Raw genomic sequence first — 20332 nt, 5'->3', positions numbered from 1 at the left:
AAGGTCTCTGGGCTCCAGAAGAAGCAGTGAGGGCTTAGGCAGGCCGACCTAGCAGGCTGCCTCCTTCAGGTAGGCCTTCTGGATATATGAAACCCAGGTGGGACCACCTCTAGCCCTTACTTGGTGCTCCCCCAGGAGGGAGTTCTCTGAGCCAGAAGTCTGGGCCCTCTTCTCAGCTTCCCTGGGTCCAGGCCAGGGGGCTGCAGGGGGAAGAGGCTTGTAGGAGTGGGAGTTATGGTGTGGATGTGGGGTGTGGGGAATGGGCACATTCTCCTGCAAGAAGGGATTCCCTCTGTTTTTGTAGGACTAAGAACCTTTGACACCCTCTCCTCCTGATTCCCGAGGGGCCATATGCTGGCAGAGCTCACATTCCTTAGTGGAGCTTCTTCCTGCTTCTCCACCATCTTCCCCACTCTCCTGGAATGGGAGGTGCTCTCGCTGTTTGGGCCAGCCACTGTGAGATACCCTGCTACATCTCCTGCTTGTTTCTGTATCCAGGTCTTGTGTTTGTCACGGGCAGATGGAAATGCTGAGATCTAAGGGCATGCGGATCAATGCCAGGGCCTGGAAATAAAACTTTGAAATAATATTAATAAGTGTTATTAAATGGCTGCAAAATTTAACATATCACAAACCTACAATTCTCTGTCACTGTATGCAAACATTAAGAAGTTAAGATCACAAGGAAAAAGTAATATTTTATGAAGAAGCCCAGAATTATGAAAATCCTCTTACCTTTTAACAGCACAATTAGTCTGGTGACTGAATTCCCTGGGGACGGCTGAATTCCCTGGGGATGGCTGAATTCCCTGGAGGTTGCCAGCAACTGTGCTTTGATTCCTGTGCCCTGCTCAGGGGTGGCGAGACATGTGGGGACGAAGGGGCAGCAGTGTGCCATCTGGCATTGATGGGCCTGGGTCCCTGGTGCAAGAGTGAGGTGTTTGTGGGTGTCCGCGGCACTTTGGGACCTGTGTCCTGCCCCAAATGCCTGTGACCTCCAAGAGCAGCCCTGGTCAGGCTGTCACTGCATTTGTGGACATCGGTGCTGTCCTTTGTGGAGGCTGTGTGTCCTGGGCTGTCCCTGATGCCCCTGTGTGTTTTGTTTTGCCTGCGTGTGTTGTGTGTGTTTGGGGTTGTCTTGCTTTGATGCAAGTGCTCACATGTGTTCCTTGCTGCCCCACCTATGACACATACATTTTGTGTCTCATCCTGGCTATGCAGGGGTCCAGAAAGATGAGGCCATTTCCTGGGCCAGCCCCCTCTGTGAGAACACACCAGGGTCCAGCGCTGGGGGGCTGCCATCTCCAGGGGATGTCATCAGCACCCCAGCCTGGCCACCCACCAACCTGTCCTTGGACTGAGACGGCCCGTGAGGGGCCGGATGTCAGCCTGAAACCACCATCTATGCTTTCTCTATCTGATTCGCCCTCCTGGGAGTTCTATCCAGATCGGAACTCACATTCAGCCTCACAGCAGCCTTCTAGCTCAACCCCCTCCCTCAGGCTGAAGGCCATTAGGAAATGCATCTCCAGAAGCAGGCGGCCAGGTGGGCCCAGACAGTGAGGGGTGGGAGGGGATTGGCTGCTCAGACCTTGGGGAGCCCAGTTCAGTTGGGGAGCCTGCAGGAGGCTGACACCCCCTGGCTTCCTGCCCTGCTGGGCTCCCAAGGGCTTCAAGCTTCGCCTGGAGAATGTGATGCATGTATGTGTCCCGGGGGTGTCTGAGGCCTTGATCTGCTTCTCCCGTGTCTACCATGTGCCTCACATGCACCCTAGTGTGGGTTTGCGTGGCTGTGGTCCATGTGTTTGTGGGTCAGAGATGTCTGTGCATCTCTGAGCACGTAACTGTGTCTGTACCTTTCCCTTGGTGCCTGTGTGGGCATCTTTGTGTGTGTTTGTGAGTCTTGTGTCCTGATTGCCTTTGTGGTTGTGCCCTGTGTCTCCACACGTGTCCCTGAGTTGACTGCAGTGAAGATCCAGAGAGAGATCTTGGGACAGCTTGGGATGCTGAGTCCTAGGGTATCTGTCTGCTCTGTCCTCTCCTGATTCGCCAGGTATCCTAGCAACATTGCTGCCAGTTGCCTAGCAACCAGGTCCCCATTCTTAGAGACACATGCTCCAAGCAGGGTCTGGGCTGTGTGGGCAGAGCCTGGGCAGGAAGAACGACCCCATGATTGGGTAGGGCTGACAGTTCTGCTCAGGGGTCACCCATATGACATGTGACCCCAGTGCTGGGAAGGAGGCATGTTCAGTGGTATGGGTGCTGGGGACCCAGGCTGTGAGGGAATGACGCCCAAATGTTTCTCTGGGACTCAGCTGTGGCAGAGTTGCCCTTGGTGGGTCTCCAAGTGGCAGACAGACCTGGGTTTGAACCCTATCTCTGCCACTTCGACAGGTGGCTTCATACTGCTGAGAAGTTGAGGCTTACTTCTCTTGTGGGCACAAAGGTGATGGTGAGGGCAATGGTCAGGGGTAGTGGGGATGGACGAGCTTGTGCTCATGATGGGCTTGGCACACAGGAGGCCCAGGGGCACACTGGACAGTCAGACATCCTGCTTGTTTATGAGGTTCTGATCTGCTAGGGAGTGGCTGGGCAGGGGCCCCCACCTGCCAGCCCACTTTGGCTCACCAGCCCTGGGAGCCTAGCTGAGGGGCAGTGTTCTGGGCACCAAACTCCAGCCAGGGCAGGTCCAAGTCCACGCAAGGCCCTGTCTCTGTGTGAGACGGGACTGTGTCTGTCTGTCTGTGTCCGTCCCCCTGAGTCTCTGTTCCATGTTTTCATATGTTTCTGTGTGTCCTTGTGTGTCTGTCTCCAAGTCCCTGTGTGTCTTTGTGTGTGTGTGTCTGAGTTCCTGGGTGCAGCTGTATTCTTGTGTCCATGTGTCCAAGCCTAGCTCTGGTATTCCTCTCTGAGGGTGTACCCTGGTCCTCGCGTCTGTCCTGCTCCAGCCTGGGGCCCCCTCCTCCAGCCTGCACGGCCCCTCCCGCGGTGGAGCCGCAGCCTCCTCCCCTCCCCCAGCTCCGCACCAGGCTGCTGCGTCTGGTCTGGCGTCTGAGAAGGAGCAGGAGCAGCTGCCACTGTGCGGCAGCCGCAGCCCCATCCGGACCCAGGGCTGACTCAGGCAGGCGCTCCGAGCCCTGCTCTGCTGTTGGCCAAGGGAGTCAGGGTCTCTGGGGTCCCAGCTTCCACGGAGGTCACCGAGGTAAGGCTGAGCTGCTGAGGGCTGGTGTGGAGGGGACCCAGGGTGGCTGCGGCTCTCAGGCAGGGTTGGGGAGGGGCGGGTGGAGGCCCTGCGCTGGCTGCCCTGTGTCCTGTGTTCCAGGTGTTTTTGGGTGTGTCTTCGTTGTTCTTGTGCCTGCATGTGCACGAGGGTGGGTTTGGGGGTGTGTGTGTGTGTGCTACGTGTCCGTGAGCCCCTGTGGGTAGACGTTTGTCCCTGGTGTAACTGCCTCCACGCACACCATGAGAGAACCGCAGGCCAGCTGAGACTGTGTCCCTGAGTGTGCACATGTCGCCTGTGTTTGTGTGTCCCTGTCTGGGCATACACATTTGCATGTCTCCAGCTGCTCCTCCGTGTGTGTGTGTGTGTGTGTGCACATGCGTGTGTCTCCATGTCTGTGGCCTGGGGCTGGGTAGGTGCGGGGTGCTGTGCTCACGTGTCCCTGTGCTTTCCCAGGGACTGGGGCTTCTTGTGCGGGTGTTGGCATGGAGTCCCTCTTCCCTGCCCCGTTCTGGGAGGTTCTCTACCAGGAGCACCTGCAGGGCAACCTGTCCCTCCTGAGCGCCAACCACAGCCTGCTGCCCCCCCACCTGCTGCTCAACGCCAGCCACGGCGCCTTCTTGCCCCTTGGGCTCAAGGTCACCATTGTGGGGCTCTACCTGGCTGTGTGCATCGGGGGGCTGTTGGGGAACTGTCTCGTCATGTACGTCATCCTCAGGTAAGCTGGGTGTCCCCCCTCCCCCAAGTTTCCTGCAGGTGAGTCCTGGGCAGCTGCAAGGGGCATGGAGAAGGGCCTGCTCTGGGTGGGCCTGGCAGGGGAGCTCTACCCCTCCCCCTTCAGTTCCTGGCCACCCTGTCACTGGGCAGGGTCAGTCCTTAGGCCCTGGGTGCTCAGTTCCTCAGGGTGGAGGCGCCTGGCATGGGGAGGGGGTAGTCTGAGTGTGGGAGGAGGTGCCATCTGCCCCAGATGGCGTGTCACCCTGACTCCTGAGAGATGACTTCCAGGTCTCAGCCAGGGGCCAAGCTCCTGGCCAAGCTGCTGCGCTAGTATCTCATGGGCCCCCCAGTGATCTCAGGAGGCAGCTCTTGTCGGTGTGGTCAAGGGCCCATGCCAGGGCAGGTGCACGAAGCCCCTTCCACCAGCTCCAGGGCTGAGTTTACTGCTGATGTCTGGGCCGATTCCAGCATTTGCTGGTGCCCAGAATGGGAATGCTTGTGGGGTCAAGAGTGGCAGCTAGGCTGCTAGGGGACATCATAAGGGGACAGTGTGGGGACATCACAGGGGGCAGTGTGGGGGCAGCGTGGAAGGATGGCTGAGACAGCGTGAGGGCACAGCATGGGGAACTGGAGTGGTAAGGGCATGGGGGAGAGTGTGGGGACAGGGTGGGAACAATGTGTGGGGATGGCATTGGGACTGCATGGGGTCACACATGTGTATGTCTGTGCATATGTGTACATGCATGTGTGAGCATGTGAGTGTTCATGAGTACATGCATGAGAGTGTGTGCACATCTGGGTGTGTGCATACTCATGAGTGTGTACTGCACCTTGTACATGCATCTGTGTACATGGCCACAATACATGTGATCACACGTTTGTATGTGTGAGCATGGACATGAATGAGCATGAACACATGCATGTGTGCACAGGTGAGTGTGCCACACAGTGCACAAGTGTACATGTGCACATGCCCTTGTGTCTGTGTCCATATGTGTGCATGTGTTTGAGCATGCCCTTGTACATTTGTATGTGCTGGTGTGTATCACTTGTGCACTCAGACACAGACCTGTGAGGAGCAGCCACCCCTCCCTCACTGCTGAGACCGTGGTACCAGACTCACGTGCCTCTTGTGGCTGGAGGGTTTGCTGTGGGTGAATGTGGCATCTGAGTGTGGGTTTGTCCCTTTTTTAAATTGCATTTATTTAGCTGTAACAGGTCTTCATTGCTGCGCGGACTTTTTTCTCTAGTTGCAGTAAGTGGGGGCTACTCTTTAGTTGTGGAGCATGAGCTTCTCATTGCAGTGGCTTTTCTTGTTGCAGAGTATGAGCTCCAGGGTGCGTGGGCTTCAGTAGTTGCAGTGCACAGCTCAGTAGCTACAACTCCTGAGCTCTAGAGCACAGGCTCAATAGTTGTGGTGCAAGGGTTAATTGCTCCGTGGCTTGTGGAATCTTCCCTGATCAGAGATTGAACTCATGTCTCCTGTACTGGCAGGTGGATTCTTTATCACTGAGCCACCGGGGAAGCCTGGCCCTGCTCTTTTTTAAGGGCAATTTTTTAAGAAGAGTTTACGTTCACATAAAAATTGAGCAGAAAGTACAGAGGTTTCCCATATAGTCCCTGCCCTCTGGTCCCCAGGCCTAAACTCCCCCGTTATCAACATCCCTCCCAGAATAGGACATTTTCACAACTGATGAACCTACATCAACACATCATAATTCCCTCAAATTCATAGTTTGCCTTAGGTTTCCCTCTTGGTGTTATACTTTCTGTGGGTTTGGACAAATACATAATGACATGGATCTACAATTATGGGGCTTCTCAGGTGACTTAGTGGTAAAAGAACCTGCCTGCCAATGTAGGAGACCTAGGTGTGGGTTTGATCCCTGGGTTGGGAAGATCCCCTGGAGAAGGAAATGGCAACCCACTCCAATATTCTTGCTTGGAAAACCCTACAAACAGAGGAGCTTGGGCTACGGTCCACAGGGTCACAAAGAGTCGGACATGACTGAGCTTGCACACTTATCTAAAGTTATAGTATCATGCCAAATAGTTTCATTGCCCTAAAAATCCTCCTCAGCCTTGCTACCTCCCAACCCCTGGCAAACACTAATCTTTTTACTCTCTCTGTAGTTTTGCCTTTTCCAGAATGTTGGCATCATGCAGTCTGTAGCCTTTTAAGATTGGCTTTTTTTCATTTAGCAATATGCATGTAAGTTTCTTCCATGTCTTTTCATGGCTTGATAGCTCATTTCATTTTATTGCTGAATAATATTTCATTTTCTGGATAAGCCACAGTTTATTTATCCATCTACCTACTGGAGGACATCTTGGTTGCTTCCAAGTTTTGGCAACTAGGAATTATGCTGCTGTGAACATCCATGTGTAGGTTTTTATTTGGGTGTGTTTTCAACTCCTTTGTGTAAACATCAAAGAGTAGGTGATGCTGCATCTTATGGAAAGAGACTGTTTTGTAAGAAACTACCAACTGTCTTTCAAAGTGGCTGTACTGTTTCATGTCCTCAACAGCATTTAGTGGATCAGAGCTCCAAATGCTGGTCATTCTAATAGGTATGTGGTGATATCTCACTGTTGTTTTAATTCCTATTTCTCTGATGACATATGAGGTGGAGCATCTTTTCATGTGCGTATTTGCTGTCTGTGTATATTCTTTGGTGAGGTTCTGTTAAGGTCTTTGGCCCATTTGTTAACCAGGTTACCTCTCATTGTTGAGTATTAGCAGTCCTGTATCAGGTGTGTTTTTGGCAAATCTTTTCTACTGTCTGAGGCCTGTCTCCTAGCTCTTGTGACCCACTTTTCCTTTCATCAGCCCTAAGGCATTGAGAAGGCCATTAAGATCCTCTGAGCCTGAATATCCTTATGTACAGGGTGGGCATCAAACTAGCAGTTTTGAAATCTTAAATGAGGAAAACTCAAATGAAGAACTTGGCACAGGCATCTGCCATCATCATTATCTTTGTTATTCTGTCATAATTAGGCCTCTTTGGGATTATTCTTAATCCCTCTCTAAGATGCAGAACTAAACCCCAGATTCGTTCATGGTAGCCTAATTGACATGGAACATTGTTACCTCTGCTACCACCATCACCACTATCACCCCCACCATCACTGCCACCAGTAAGAGTAGTAGCAGCAGCACCACTGCCATCACTACCACTACCACCACCATCACCACCACCATCACCACCACAACCACCACCACCATCACCACCACCACAACCATCACCATCATCACCACCACCACCATCATCACCACCATCACCACCACAACCACCATAACCACCATCACCACCACCACCACCATCACCACAACCACCATCACCACGACCACCACCATCACCACCGTCACCATCACCATGACCACCATCATCACCACCATCACCACCATCACCACCACAACCACCATCACCACCACCACCGTCACCACCACCATCACTGTCACCACCACCATCACCACCATCACCACCACAACCACCATTACCATTACAACCACCATCACCACCACAACCACCATCACCACGACCACTATCACCACCACCATCACCACCACAACCACCATCACCATTACAACCACCATCACCACCACGACCACCATCACCATGACCACCATCACCACCACCATCACCACCACCATCACCACCACCATCACCACCACAACCACCATCACCACCACAACCACAACCACCATCACCACCACCATCACCACCACAACCACCATCACCACCACCATCACCACCACAACCACCATCACCACCACCACCACCATCACCACCACTACCACAACCACCATCACCACCACCACCACAACCACCATCACCGTTACAACCACCATCACCACCACAGCTACCATCACCACCATCAGCATCATCACCATTATCACCACCATCTCCACCATCTCTACCACCATAATTACCACCATCATCAACACTACTATCATCACTACTATCAGAACTATTAATTCATTCAGCAGATATTAAGCACCCACAATTTCCCCAGCCCTGTGCCAAGTTCTTGGATACAACCAGACCCCATTAGCTCCATCCCCTTACTGTCAACATCTTCTGTCTCGGTTGCTAAGCAACAGTGAGGCCTGGTTTGGTGTGTTCTTACAGATTCTGGAGTCCCTGGAAACCTTTGGTGGAAGGCCAGCATTTTGGTCCAAGAAGGGTCTTGGGGTAGGCTTGAAAGGGAGGAGGACAGGTTCTTTCTCTTATGAGTTCTTCCTGTGCTCTCATGCAGGGTCAGGCATATACTTGTCTGCCCACACACCCATCTTTTCCAAGGCAGACCAGTCTTTAGGTTGTGAACTGTTTCGTATACTGTAAGTACTTGAAAAGCTTGTTAAAATCTTTGCCTCCAGGCTCCATGTCATTGGGCTGGGCCCAGGAGCCTACATTTTGACAGGGGTCAGAGTGGTTGCCCCCTGTGACGGCCAAGAAGAAGGGCCCCTTGCCCCTTGCTGCCAGGTCTCGTAGGCCAAATGAAGCCTTCTTTCCTGTCCTCTCTGCAGACACACCAAGATGAAGACAGCTACCAACATTTACATCTTTAACCTGGCCCTGGCAGATACTTTGGTGCTGCTGACACTGCCCTTCCAGGGCACAGATGTCCTCCTGGGCTTCTGGCCATTTGGGAATGCTCTGTGCAAGACAGTCATTGCGATCGACTATTACAACATGTTCACCAGCACCTTCACGCTGACTGCCATGAGTGTGGACCGCTATGTGGCCATCTGCCACCCCATCCGTGCCCTCGACGTCCGGACATCCAGCAAGGCCCAGGCCGTCAACGTGGCCATCTGGGCCCTGGCTTCTGTTGTTGGTGTTCCTGTTGCCATCATGGGCTCTGCACAGGTTGAGGATGAAGGTCAGTGCAACGGCCTTTCCTCCCCAGCTCCCTGCTGCCCTGGCTCTCGGTGGCTCCCTCCCTGCCCACCTGCCCTGACTCCGTCCTTCTTCCTGCAGAGATCGAGTGTCTGGTGGAGATCCCCACCCCACAGGATTACTGGGGCCCCGTGTTTGCCATCTGCATCTTCCTCTTCTCCTTCATCATCCCCGTGCTCATCATCTCCATCTGCTACAGCCTGATGATCCGGCGGCTGCGTGGCGTCCGCCTGCTCTCAGGCTCCCGGGAGAAGGACCGGAACCTGCGGCGCATCACGCGACTGGTGCTGGTGGTGGTGGCAGTGTTCGTGGGCTGCTGGACGCCTGTCCAGGTCTTCGTGCTGGTCCAAGGGCTGGGTGTCCAGCCGGGCAGTGAGACCGCGGTGGCCATCCTGCGTTTTTGCACAGCCCTTGGCTATGTCAACAGCGGCCTCAACCCTATCCTTTATGCCTTCCTGGATGAGAACTTCAAAGCCTGCTTCCGCAAGTTCTGCTGTGCATCAACCCTGCGACGGGAGATGCAGGTGTCCGACCGCGTGCGCAGCATTGCCAAGGATGTGGCTCTCGCCCACAAGACCTCTGAGACGGTGCCACGGCCAGCATGACTAGGCGTGGACCTGCCCATGGTGCCTGTCAGCCCGCAGAGCCCATCCACACCCAACACAGAGCTCACACAGGTCACCGCTCTCTAGGCTGACGCACTGTTACTGTGCATTACCAGCCTCCTTGGGTTGCCCTGTGGCCTCGGAGGGTCTGCTGCCATCATGGGATAGGTCAGAGCAATACGGCCGCCCTCAAGGCCCTGGTCCTACTAGTGCAGGGCAGGGGGGCGGATGCATGGACTCAACTGGTGAGACTGCCTGGCCAGAGGTGTGCTGGCATTGTCAAGCCTCATGGACCCTTCTGGTCTCTCCCTCAACATCTTGCTGTGGATGGACACACACCTGGAGGTGTAACTGCAGCTGTACAGACCCATGTGCCCTCACGCTGTGTGCTGTATGCTAGGAGCCTTGCAGTGTCTCCTCTGGGCAGCCGGACAGGCATGGGACTGCCTGGAGAGTCCAGTGGGCATCCCCGGGCAGTGGGACTTGTTCTGAGAGTAGAACTTCCTTCAGAGGTGTCTCAGCAAGCCTCTTTCTTCCAGAACACACAAACCATTGCACTGCACACATGGCTGTTCAGATGTGCAAGGTGACCAGGAGGACCACTGCAGGCCTTTGTCATTTGTGGAGCAGCCACTGTGCCTGGTCTCAGCTGCAGGGAGTGGGGATGGCTCTGCGGTGATCTTTCTAGAGTGCCTGTGCCCCCCTCAGCCTCCCTCTCAGATCCCTCGTTTCAGACTCCATCTGAGGTCAGCGGCTTTGCAGAACCCTCTGCCCTGTCTGTTCTGATGGCCTTGGAAGGATGGTAGTGGGCCAGGTTCTGCTCTGCATCCCCAGTGACTGACCACTACTTCATTTTCAGGCCTCCAGTTGTCTGGGGGGGGGGGGGGGGGACCTTCCTGATGTTACAAACTGTCTTAAGCAGTGCCCAGTCAGAGTACAGTTTCATAGGCAGAGCTGGTAGGAGAGCTGGGGCTTGGTGGGCCCACCTGAGCAAGGCTGCAAGGACTATCCGGGCCGAGGGGACCCTACCCACTATGGCCACCTAGAGAAGCACCCTCCTGGTCTGTAGATGAAGCCCATAGGTCGGTGACTTGGCAAAGGCTCTTCATGCAGACTGGCTGCTGAAACACCTGCCAACTGAGCTACAGATCTGGCCAGATGAACCCGAGGCAGAGAGGGGGAGGCGCTGACTCTGGACTGGCCTCTCCTGCTTTGGGGTCCTGGGCCCTGTGGGGTTGTTCCTGGGGAGGGTGGGCCTCTCTGTGCCGCCAGCAGCAGGAGGCTGGGAGGACCAGAGCCACTACAACTGTGGCATTTTCTCGCCAGCGCTGAAAGATGTGTCAGTCTATGCCTGTGTGACATCTCTCCGTGTATCTGTGCATGCTGAGAGTGTGATTTCCCCTGCATGTAAACTGCCCTGAACTGTCTCCAGGGTCATGACAGAGGGTCAGAATAAACCCCTGCATGCTGGTCAGAGCACTCTGCCCACAAGGTGTTTCTGACCCTGCGGGGGGTTTTGGGAGTGGCTTTTCTGGGGTTGGGGCATGGGACGCCAACCTGCTCTTCACCTGCCCAGGCTCTGTGTGTGACAACGGTCTTCCTGGGAGGCCTCCACCCTGGGAAGTGGTTGAATAATTCATGATGTGCTGGGACTTGTCTCCTTCTGTTCAGCACAGAGTTTCTCCCCAAACAAGCACTGACTCTGTGCCCCTGCAGCCAGTGCGGTTCCGTGGATCGAGTTGGTGGGTGGTTCCCCACAGGGAGCCGGGTTCTCTTCACCTGCATTTAGTCTTAGCAGACCCCCACCTCACTCTCGCCCCTTCCCCTTTCCTCAGGTGGCTCCAAGGTAGTTTGATTGGTGGCCCTGAGGTTCAGAGATCCTCCTGGTCCCTGCAATGGCCCAGTTCCACGCGGGCTGACCCTCGGGCAGAAAACCCTGTCAGAGACAGGGCGGGATGGCAGTGCTTGGACACGGGCAGAGGGGCTAATGTCCGGTTTTACGTATGTTTTAATGACAAGTAAATTGAGGTTAACACAAAATTTTAGCAACAAAGTAAAGTTTAGGAGGGAGGAGCTACTCGGTGGGCGTTAGCGAGGGGGCACTTAGGTCGCGGCAGAGGCGTTGGCTCCGGGTGGGCACCTGGAAGCTGCGCTGATCTTGCCTACTAGGCCCACGCCACGTCCCAGTCCTGGGGGCGCTGAGGGGCCGGTCCAGGAGCCCAAGGGACCTCGGAAGGGGAGGGGGGGGTTCTGGCTCGCTCTCTCTCCCCACCTGCACCCCGACCTCACCTCGGTTCCCCCGCCTTCCTCCAGTCCCACCCCGTTCCCAACCTCCCCCAGTCTGCATCCGCACCTCCGCCCGGTCCCTGCCCCGCCCCCACCAGCTGGGTACCGTCAGCCCCCCGTCTTCTGCGAGCCTCGGTTTCCTTGCCTGCGCAGAAGGGACCGCAATCCTCCTCACGGGGTTATCGGGGAAGGCGGGACTGGGGAAGGGTCAGCTGATGGCTGGACGCGGGAAGCTGCGGGCTCACCTGGCGCTCCGGACTTTGACCACCAGGGGCGCTGTGGCCCGCGGATTCTCCACCCACGGGCCCTGCCCAGCAGTGGAGTGGGGGTGTGTGGGGGGTGTCTGGGGGCTGGAGGAGAGGACCAGTTCTCTATGCGACCAGGAGCCCAGAGCGTGGGGACACCCTCTCTCCGCTCCCCAGCCCGTCTCTAGCTTCACCGTGGAGGGGGGCGGCATTTTCCCCGGGGGTCTGTAATTCACTCTCCCCTCCCTCTATCTTGGTTGGCTCCCCCACGCTTGGTGTCTGGCGTGAAGACCCTCCCTCCCATCAGCTGGGCGGGGCCTGTGGACCGCCTGGCCGGCCCGATCTGCCCGCCTCGGCTGTGGGAGTCGGGGGGCCACCTCGGGGAACTAAGAGTGTGGGGTCCGCTGAGGAGGCTTGGTTGCCGCCCACACCCCCCCCCCCCCAGTGATGTTCTGCTGGGGACCCTCGCGCGGCGCCCCTCCCCTGTGTCCCGCCCCCCCCGCCTTCCCGCAGACACGCCCGCCCCCGCCCTCCGCGTTCCCACCGAGCGCATTTACAGCCCGCCCCCGCCCTCCGCGTTCCCGCCGAGCGCATTTACACCTTGCTGCGCCGCTGGGGTCTCAGCTCGGGTGTGGGAGTCTCAGTTCTCCTCTCAAGGAGCTCACGGGGCGCAGGATGAGCGCAAACGAGGTAATTACGGCTGCTGCTTGGAGAGGTGTGACTGCGACGCTGTGAGGAAGCCGGTCTTCCTGGAGAACAGCTGGTTCTTCCTGGAGAGGCTGGAGAAGGTCACAGCCCCCGAGTGTGTGTGGGGGGACTTGCGGACTCGCTTCTAAGCAGCAGAAAGTAGCGGAGTGGCTTCCTAGATAGGCCTTGATGGTGTGGAGGTTCCCCCTGGCTGTTTCTCCGATGCTGCCCTGGAGACCCACCTGGTGCCATGTTTGGGAGATGCCCGAGCTACCTGTGGACAGTCCACCTGGCCAGGAAGTGAGGCCCCTTGCCAGTGGCCTGTGAGGAAGCCGCTTCTCCAGCCGCAGTTCAACCTTCTGGTGACTGGGTCCTCAGCTGAAGTCCTGCCTGAAATCCCAGGAGAGACCTTGAACTGGAACCAGTTGAGAGCTGCCCTGGGATTCCTGACCCACATTCTTTGTGAGCAAGCAGAGTTGCTCTGAGCTATTAATTTGGGGGGAAATTTTGTCATCAAGCAGTAGCTTGCTAATATGGTGTGGTCAGGAAGATGAGAGGATGGAGGTAGCCGCTGACCTGTTTCAGGCTGGTGGGGGGTGGTGTGCCTGAGCTGTTCCATGTGCCTGGGTTGGGGGAGGTGGTTATGCACCCTGGTAGCCGCCTCATGGGGTGTTGAAAGGTGGGTCCTGCTTGCCAGTTGGACAGACCGGCCAGAGCCATGTCCCAAGGACCAAAGCCAACCTGAGGCCTTACAAGAGCCCAGGTTACTGGGTTCCAGGCAGGCAACTCACGGAATGGTAAAGCTGGAGCTCCAGGCATGGGAGCACCTGGGGGCTTTGGGGCCAAGAGTGGGGGTCTTGGCCAAGGCCCACCAAGGCTGTCTTCAGAGACCTGCCCTTGTCCCCCTCCCCAGTGGCAGAAATGGTCTCTGAGCAGCCAGTCCATCAGTGTTCCACTCCATCTCCAAACTCAACACAAGTCTGGCCCTCAGGCCACACATCAGGGAGGAGAGTCCAGGTGCCAGCCCTTCTAGGTTACAGATGCTCCCTGTTATTGGTGGGGTCCAGAAGTCCTGGCAGAAGAGCCTCGGGTCCCATAGCAGGACAGGAGGGAGTCACAGTCAATGGTGAGAAAAGCACAAGGGGCATGGGGTGCTTGGGGGGCCCTGAAACCTGATCTGGGGGCCAGAAAGGGGTGCAGCACAGGCCTCATGGTGGAACGCCACTTGGGTTTTGGGCTGTGAGAGCTTCGTGGCCTCCTTCGATGTGGAGGAGGCTTCGTGTCTTTGGCTTCTGCAGCAACCCCTGGCTTTAGAAAAGACCCTGACACTAGGAAAGATTCAAGACAGGAGGAGAAGGGGACGACAGAGGATGAGCTGGTTGGATGGCATCACCGACTCAATAGACATGAGTTTGAGCAAGCTCCGGGAGATGGTGAAGGACAGGGAGGCCTGGCATGCTGCAGTCTGTGGGGTCTCAAAGAGTTGGACACGACTGAGCAATTGAACAACAACCTGGCTTTGTTGCCCGAGGTGTCCTCCAGGATATCTGTTGTGCCAGGATCATCTCCTGGGGTAGGCAGGGTGGGGGGAGGGTTTCGGTCAGACCTGAATCCCCACAGTTGACTGTCCAGGGTGCAAAGTCACAGGTCTAGAAGGTCCATGACCATCTCTGCAGGCTCAGTGGCCAGCCTTCATGGGTGTTACTCTCTCTGTCTGGAGGAAATAATGATGGGAGGTGAACAGTGGAATGGTCCTTGAAAGGCACGGAACCTTTCGACTGTCTGCAAGTCATGAGGGGGGGGGCGCTTATGCCCCCTGGCACCGAAATGCGGTGCGGAGGCTCTTCCGGAAGCTGTGATCCAGGAAGGCATAGAGGAAGGGGTTGAGGCAGGAGCTGGTGTAGCTGAGGCTGGTGACCACGTAGGAGACGACGATAACCAGCGGCGTCTGGGGCAGGTCTGTGGTCAGGGCCACAACTGAGGCCAGGTGGAAGGGTGTCCAGCAGAGCAGGCCCACAGCCAGCACAGCCAGGACCAGGAGGCTAACCTTCCGCTTGGCCTTGCCCAGAGCCTTGGCTCCGGAGTGGAGCCGCAGGGCCCGCAGCCTCCGCAGCAGGTCTGCGTAGAGCACGCAGAGGGTGCACATGGGCACCACGAAGCCCAGCACCAGCGTGTAGATGCGGCTCGCCTGGAACCAGGCCCTCTCGGGCCGTGGGAAACTCAGCCCACAGCTCGTGACCTGCAGCTCATTGTTGTACACGCCTGCGAAGGTGAGGAAGGGCAGCACTGCGACCGTGACACCCAGCCAGACGCACAGGCTGGCGACCTTCGCCCTGCGGACGGTGCGCCGGGGCATGCGGCGGGAGCGTGCCGTGGCCAGAACCACCAGGTAGCGGTCTATGCTCATGGCGGCCAGGAAGTAGACGCTGGAGAAGATGTTGCAGTGGTCAATGGCCAGCACCAGCTTGCAGAGCACCTCCCCAAAGGGCCAGCGCTGCAGCAGGTGCTCAGCAATATTGGTGGGCAGCACCAGCGTGAAGAGCCCGTCGGCGATGGCCAGGTTCAGGATGAACACGTGGGTCACTGTCTTCATCTTGGGCGCCCTCAGGATTACACAGATGACGGCTGCATTGCCCACCAGCCCCACGGCGCAGATGACAGAGTATACCACCGGCAGCAGCACGTAGAGGGCAGGCAGCGGCTCGGGGAAGGTGACATTGTGTCTGGTACCATTGTCCCATGAGAGGCTGGTGCCTGTGCTATCTGGGCAGGGGGAGCCTGTGCTTTTCAGGCCCTCCAGCCCGGTGGCCTCCATCATGGGGCAAGGCTGTAATGGTTTGTGCCCTGGAAGGTGGGAGGTGCTTCCAAGCTGGGGTTCTGGGCAGCGGCCTCCTTGGGCTGGATCTTGAGAAAGAAAGAACCAGAATCTCTGGAACCTGACTGTCAGCTGAGAACAACATGTGCCTCAAGTTTTCTGGCCGAGACTGTGGCCCCTTTGCCAGGTCATGGGGGTCTCTCTCTACCCTGTCCAGTGGCCTCAGAGAGCCTGGGTGGATGCTAGGGGTGCCTCCTCCTGGGCAGCGCTTCTAACTGATCAAGCTTCCTCCCCAAGCCCCATCCGTGTTGCAGAAAGCAGCTGCTGACAACCCTTCTGGGAAGGGTGGTCTCTGATCTGCCCCCACCCAGGCCCCTGCTGACCACATCCCTCAGAAGGGAGGGCTTGGGTCTGCCCTCCAGCCCAGCCCCTGTCCCAGCCATACCCCAAAGCACAAGCTATATTAAGTCAAGGCAGACCTTTGGATAATGCACCTCCCAGTATACCCCTGGCCCCCTTGGAGCGGTGCCCTCCCAGTCACACTGTAGACCCTCCCGTGTGACTTGCACTTTTTGTCACTGACCTGTTCGGAGACACGTGGCTGGAAGTTGGTGTCCTTGGTGGGCACTGGTGGTGGCCAGCTCAGGCAACGTCAAGGGTGGAGGGGGTAGGTGTGGCTTCCATCGATGGACGCCTGTCAGGGTCCCAGACCGTCCTTAACCACCTGGGGAGTTTTCAGGACCTGCTCACTGGCAGCCTCAGCAGGAACTGGCTTCCCGCAAGGTCTCTAGCCTGTTGGCAGCGCTGCTGCATCAGAGAGAGAGGGAGAGAGAGAGGGAGGGAGGGAGGGAGGGAGGGAGGAGGGGAAAGGGGAGGAGGGGAAGGAGTGGGGAGGAAGGCGGTCCGGCTGGGGCTGGCTTTTGTGGAGCCCTGGGTAGGGGAGCCGAGGCAGCGCTCTCATTCCCAGGATCACTGTGGGGCTCACTTGTCTGATTGGACTCCCCAGTGGGCGGCCCTGGGGTGTGTGTGCACGAGTGGGCATGTGTGTCGGGAGGTGTGCGTTGCAGGGGCCTCCTGCCATGGGTGGGCCCGCGGGCTCCTATGAGCACATCTGTGTCTCTGTGGGTCCCCGTGGGCCTTGGCACCCTTTCCTGTATGTGTGTGTATCTCGGTGGGTCTCATCTCTGACCCTGTGAGTGTGCATGTCTGTGTGTGTGGGATTTCTGTGCTGATCTCTGTACCTGTGTCTGAGAGAGTCTGTTTAGGTCCCTGGCTGGGTGTGGGGGTCAGGGGTTCTGTGGGCCTTCACATGTGTATAGAATCTGTGGCCCGCACACAACGCAGCCTCTTTTGTGTTGTTAAAAGAACATGTGCATGTGAAAAACCTCCCAAGTGGGGAGGGCTGCAGACAGTCCCTCCCGGAGAGGCCCGCTGTCACCAGTGGGGCTCCCAGGACCCTGCTCAGGTGGTGAGACCTGCATGTTGCTCTGCTTCACGTCTCTTTCCCGGCCGACTCTGTGCTTTTCTTTCTCTGCTGGACACACCTGACAGTCTGGCGTGTGGATGGCTGGGCAGTCTCTGGTTGCGCTTTTGCCGTGATGTTGCTCTCGTGACAGTACCTAGTGCCTGCCTGGGTCATTCCTCGGGTAGACGTCTGGGTCGAAGGGTCTGTGAGCTGCCAGCTCAGGGAGGCCTGGTGGCCTGCAGGGTTTCGAGGCCATCACCCCACCCTGGCAGGCCTGCTCCCTTTTCTGGACTTGTGGTCCCTCTGGGCCTGTGACCTGGGCCTGTGGTGGGCATTCCCACCCTCAGGCCCCTCCTCTTTGCCCCAGTTCTGTGGGTCACTGAATGCCACCCCAAACTTGCTCCAGACTTGAGGTTTCTAAGCAGGTCTCCCCTCAAGCTGCTGGAGGCACAGTGGTGTCAGAACCAGGGGCGCCTCCCTGGCCGTTTCCCACCCTGGCTCTGGCCTCCTTGAGAGCAACCACGATTCTGGGGTCCCCGCTCAACCCCCAGTGAATGGCTGGTCTGGGGCTCTGAACTCTTCCCAGTCTGACCTCTGCTCTCCTGAGTCTGTGCTGGGGGCCTCTGGCTCCCCACCTAGCCTGTCACATCTGAGGTGAGCTGAGGGTGGAAGCTGAGAGGGTGGGGGGGCCTGGGGTAGTAGGGGTTGAGGGGTTGAGGAAGAGGCACTAGGCCTGCAGCTATGGGGACCCCCGATTGCCCATCACTCAAGTCCCTCATCCCCTGGTACAGCAGTGGGGAGGGGTGCCCCAGCCTCTACTTCTGGGTCCTTGGAGCAGCAGGGGGCTTTTTCTGCACGTGGGTCAGACATTGTGTGCATGTCTCTGTGGGGAGAGGAGCTCCATTTTCAGAAATGAATCCGCTGTTTCAGTCAGCCTATGAGGGCTTTCAGGCTGTGGAGGGAGAGGTAGGGGAGGTGGCTGCCTGGTCTCAGGGGGCTGGGGGCTGGGAGCTGGGGGCCGGGCCAGGCGGTGGGAGCCCTTGGGAGTCTGCGCGGGCTGTGTGTGTGTTCCGTACAGCTGCTCACTGTGGGTGGGGAGAAGCAGGTCCTTGCGAACCCTACCACCATCCCACCAACCCTCTGGGAAGGGAGGAGGAGTAAGGGAGGAGGGAGGGGGTGCGGCCGCCCCGCCCCGACCCTGCCCCGTGTGGTCAGAGAGCAGGAAGACCAGAGACAGTGTGAGGTCACAAGCAGGTTCAGTCCAGCAGCTTCTCAGTTGTGTGACATTCGCCTGGTGTGGCAGCCCCTTCCACCCGACCCTGACGGGTCATCTCACGTACATGCACACACAGACACACACACACACGCACAAACCGCACACACACAGATGCCACACAGACGTGTGCGCACATGCACACATACACATGCATGCACTTAACACACACACATCAGTGTCCTCAGGCAGAGGCGAGTGTGTGCTCCCCCGCGTGCCTCTGTGCGTGCTTTGGCCACCTGGGCTTGGCTCTGTCCGGGCAGGCCCGGTGGGTGGGGGCAGATGCCCGGGGCTGGAGCCCAGGCCCGTCCCTTCTCTTGCTGTCAGGTTCAGGGCTCAGAGGACGGCCTTGCAGGTAGTGCTGCCTCTCAGGAGGTATCTGGGAGGCTTGGCTCACTGAGAAGAGACAGGTGATTTGGGCTCATTGCCAGGGAAGCAGAGAGAGAACTCGGTGCCCGGCTGCCTCTCCTTCTTCAGCGCTTCAGCACCAATGGGCACCAAGCCGCCCCAGGGGCAGGACACGCTCGGTGGTTGGGTCAGGCTGGGAGGGATGCCCTGGGCTCAGGGCCGGTGGGACAGGGCTAGGGTCCTCTGGGGGCTCTGCTTAGCCAGTTCGCGGATATCCCAGTCCTGGGCCCAGTGTCATTCATCTGCCCTTCAAGTGTTTGTCCAGGAAAAGAGCAGTGAACAGGCGGGGAACACGCCTGCCTTCCCAGGGCTGACCCTTTAGCAGGAGAGGCTGTAAACAACAGCGTGAAGTGCCAAGTGCAACGCAGGTGTAATCAGAGGTAAGGAGCTAGTGGAGGAAGAAGGCAAAGATGCCGTCCATACACAGGGTGGTCTTGCTGAGGAGGTGATACCTGTGCTGCAATCAAGGAGGTAGGAGAGGCCTGGCAGGTCAACGTTGGGAGGCACGGGGCTGCGGGGGCTCTGCTTGGGGGCATGGGGCTGAAGGAAGCCTGCTGGGGGGTGGGCCTTAGTTCCCCCTTTGGGGACACTGGCTCTGGCCTTCCTGAGAGTTTTGAAGAGGGGAGGATGGGCGGGTCAGGTCCTCAGGCCGAGAAGGTCTGTCGGGTGAGGGGTTGGGGGAGCAAAGGGCCTGGGCAGGAGCCCTGGCCTGGGAGTCGGGTGGGGTGGGAAGGTCGGTCAGAATGGGTCCAGAGTCCAGCTAGCCGTGGGCGCCCACCCTGTCCGAAGCCTTCAGAATGTGGGGGTTTGAAGGACAGCCTGAGCTGGGGTGTGCTCTGAGGGCCCCCAGCCTGCCCTGCCCACCCGCCCCACCCCATGCTGAGAAGCAGGGCATAGAAAGGAGGCCCACGGCTCCCCGGGCACCAGCCCTCTCAGCCTGGGGAGTTGTTAGGTGTGTTAGCAGCGGACTCCCACTTCCTTCCCCAGGGCTGGGTGTAAGGCCCTGTGCCCTCCCTGCTGCCCAGACTCCAGCAAACAGAGACAGGCCTCCTGGGCCGACCAGAAGGTGTTCCCCCTGATGTGAGTATGGGGCCGTCTCCTGGGAGGTCTTCGTGCGCATGGAGTGTTTGTGGACCGGTTCCCTGGTCACTCAGCGCATGGGCAGGACTGGGAGGGAGGGAGCAGGTGCCTCGGGATCTCAGGCTGGAGGGGTCACAGGCATGGCTGGGCCTGTGGACATGCGTGTGGGTGGTGGGAGTGTGTATTTGGGGGGTGGCAGAGCGCTCTGGGCCAGAGCCAGACCCAGGAAGGAAGTGTCCATGAACCTGGCCTCTGGGTTCACCTGTGGTTCTTACTGCAGGTTGGTGGTCTGGTGAGTCAGACAGGAGGCTAGGCATCTTGATGACCCGGGAGGGGGCAGTGCTTGTCCTCTCACGTGGCCTCAGAGAGGCCACACAGCTCAGCTGCTCTCTGGGCCCAGAGGGTCTGGGATGCTCCAGAAGCCAGACTTGCTGACCTCAGACCAAGCCCTTTGTCTATGGGACGGGGAGGACAGAGGAAGCTGGTTGGGCCAGGGCACTGGGTCCTGCAGGGCCGGGCCTCTGGCTTTGCTTGTTCCCTCCTCCTTCACACCTGCCTGGCACCAACCCCAGGCTCGGACACACAGACAGATAGACAGACACACATGTCCTCCCAGCACACAGACCT

General features: G+C 57.7%; 2 protein-coding genes across 4 annotated transcripts; one reads left to right on the top strand and one right to left on the bottom strand.

Annotated features, from left to right (window-relative positions):
* The first annotated feature begins 44 nt into the window (after positions 1–44).
* OPRL1 (opioid related nociceptin receptor 1) lies at positions 45–9446 on the top strand. Of its 3 annotated transcripts, none has more exons than XM_065919654.1 (3): positions 45–55; positions 8469–8824; positions 8923–9446. In XM_065919654.1, exons 2-3 carry the CDS (start codon positions 8479–8481, stop codon positions 9444–9446), a joined length of 870 nt encoding a protein of 289 aa, XP_065775726.1. In that variant the 5' UTR covers positions 45–55; positions 8469–8478. The 3 variants fall into 3 exon arrangements, with proteins under 3 accessions (XP_065775726.1, XP_065775725.1, XP_065775724.1); XM_065919653.1 differs by lacking the exon at positions 45–55 and adding an exon at positions 3706–3923; XM_065919652.1 differs by lacking the exon at positions 45–55 and adding an exon at positions 3706–3938.
* Positions 9447–14471: 5025 nt separating this feature from the next.
* On the bottom strand, positions 14472–15482 carry NPBWR2 (neuropeptides B and W receptor 2). Its single transcript, XM_065919651.1, has one exon. The coding sequence runs from the start codon at positions 15480–15482 to the stop codon at positions 14472–14474; it is 1011 nt and encodes a 336-aa protein (XP_065775723.1).
* Positions 15483–20332: the final 4850 nt, after the last annotated feature.

This window comes from Muntiacus reevesi, chromosome 2 (genome assembly GCF_963930625.1).
Source record: "Muntiacus reevesi chromosome 2, mMunRee1.1, whole genome shotgun sequence".
Classification (NCBI taxonomy): domain Eukaryota; kingdom Metazoa; phylum Chordata; class Mammalia; order Artiodactyla; family Cervidae; genus Muntiacus; species Muntiacus reevesi.
The sequence above is the reverse complement of the archived record's forward strand: the minus strand, read 5'-3'. Positions and strand labels throughout refer to the sequence as shown.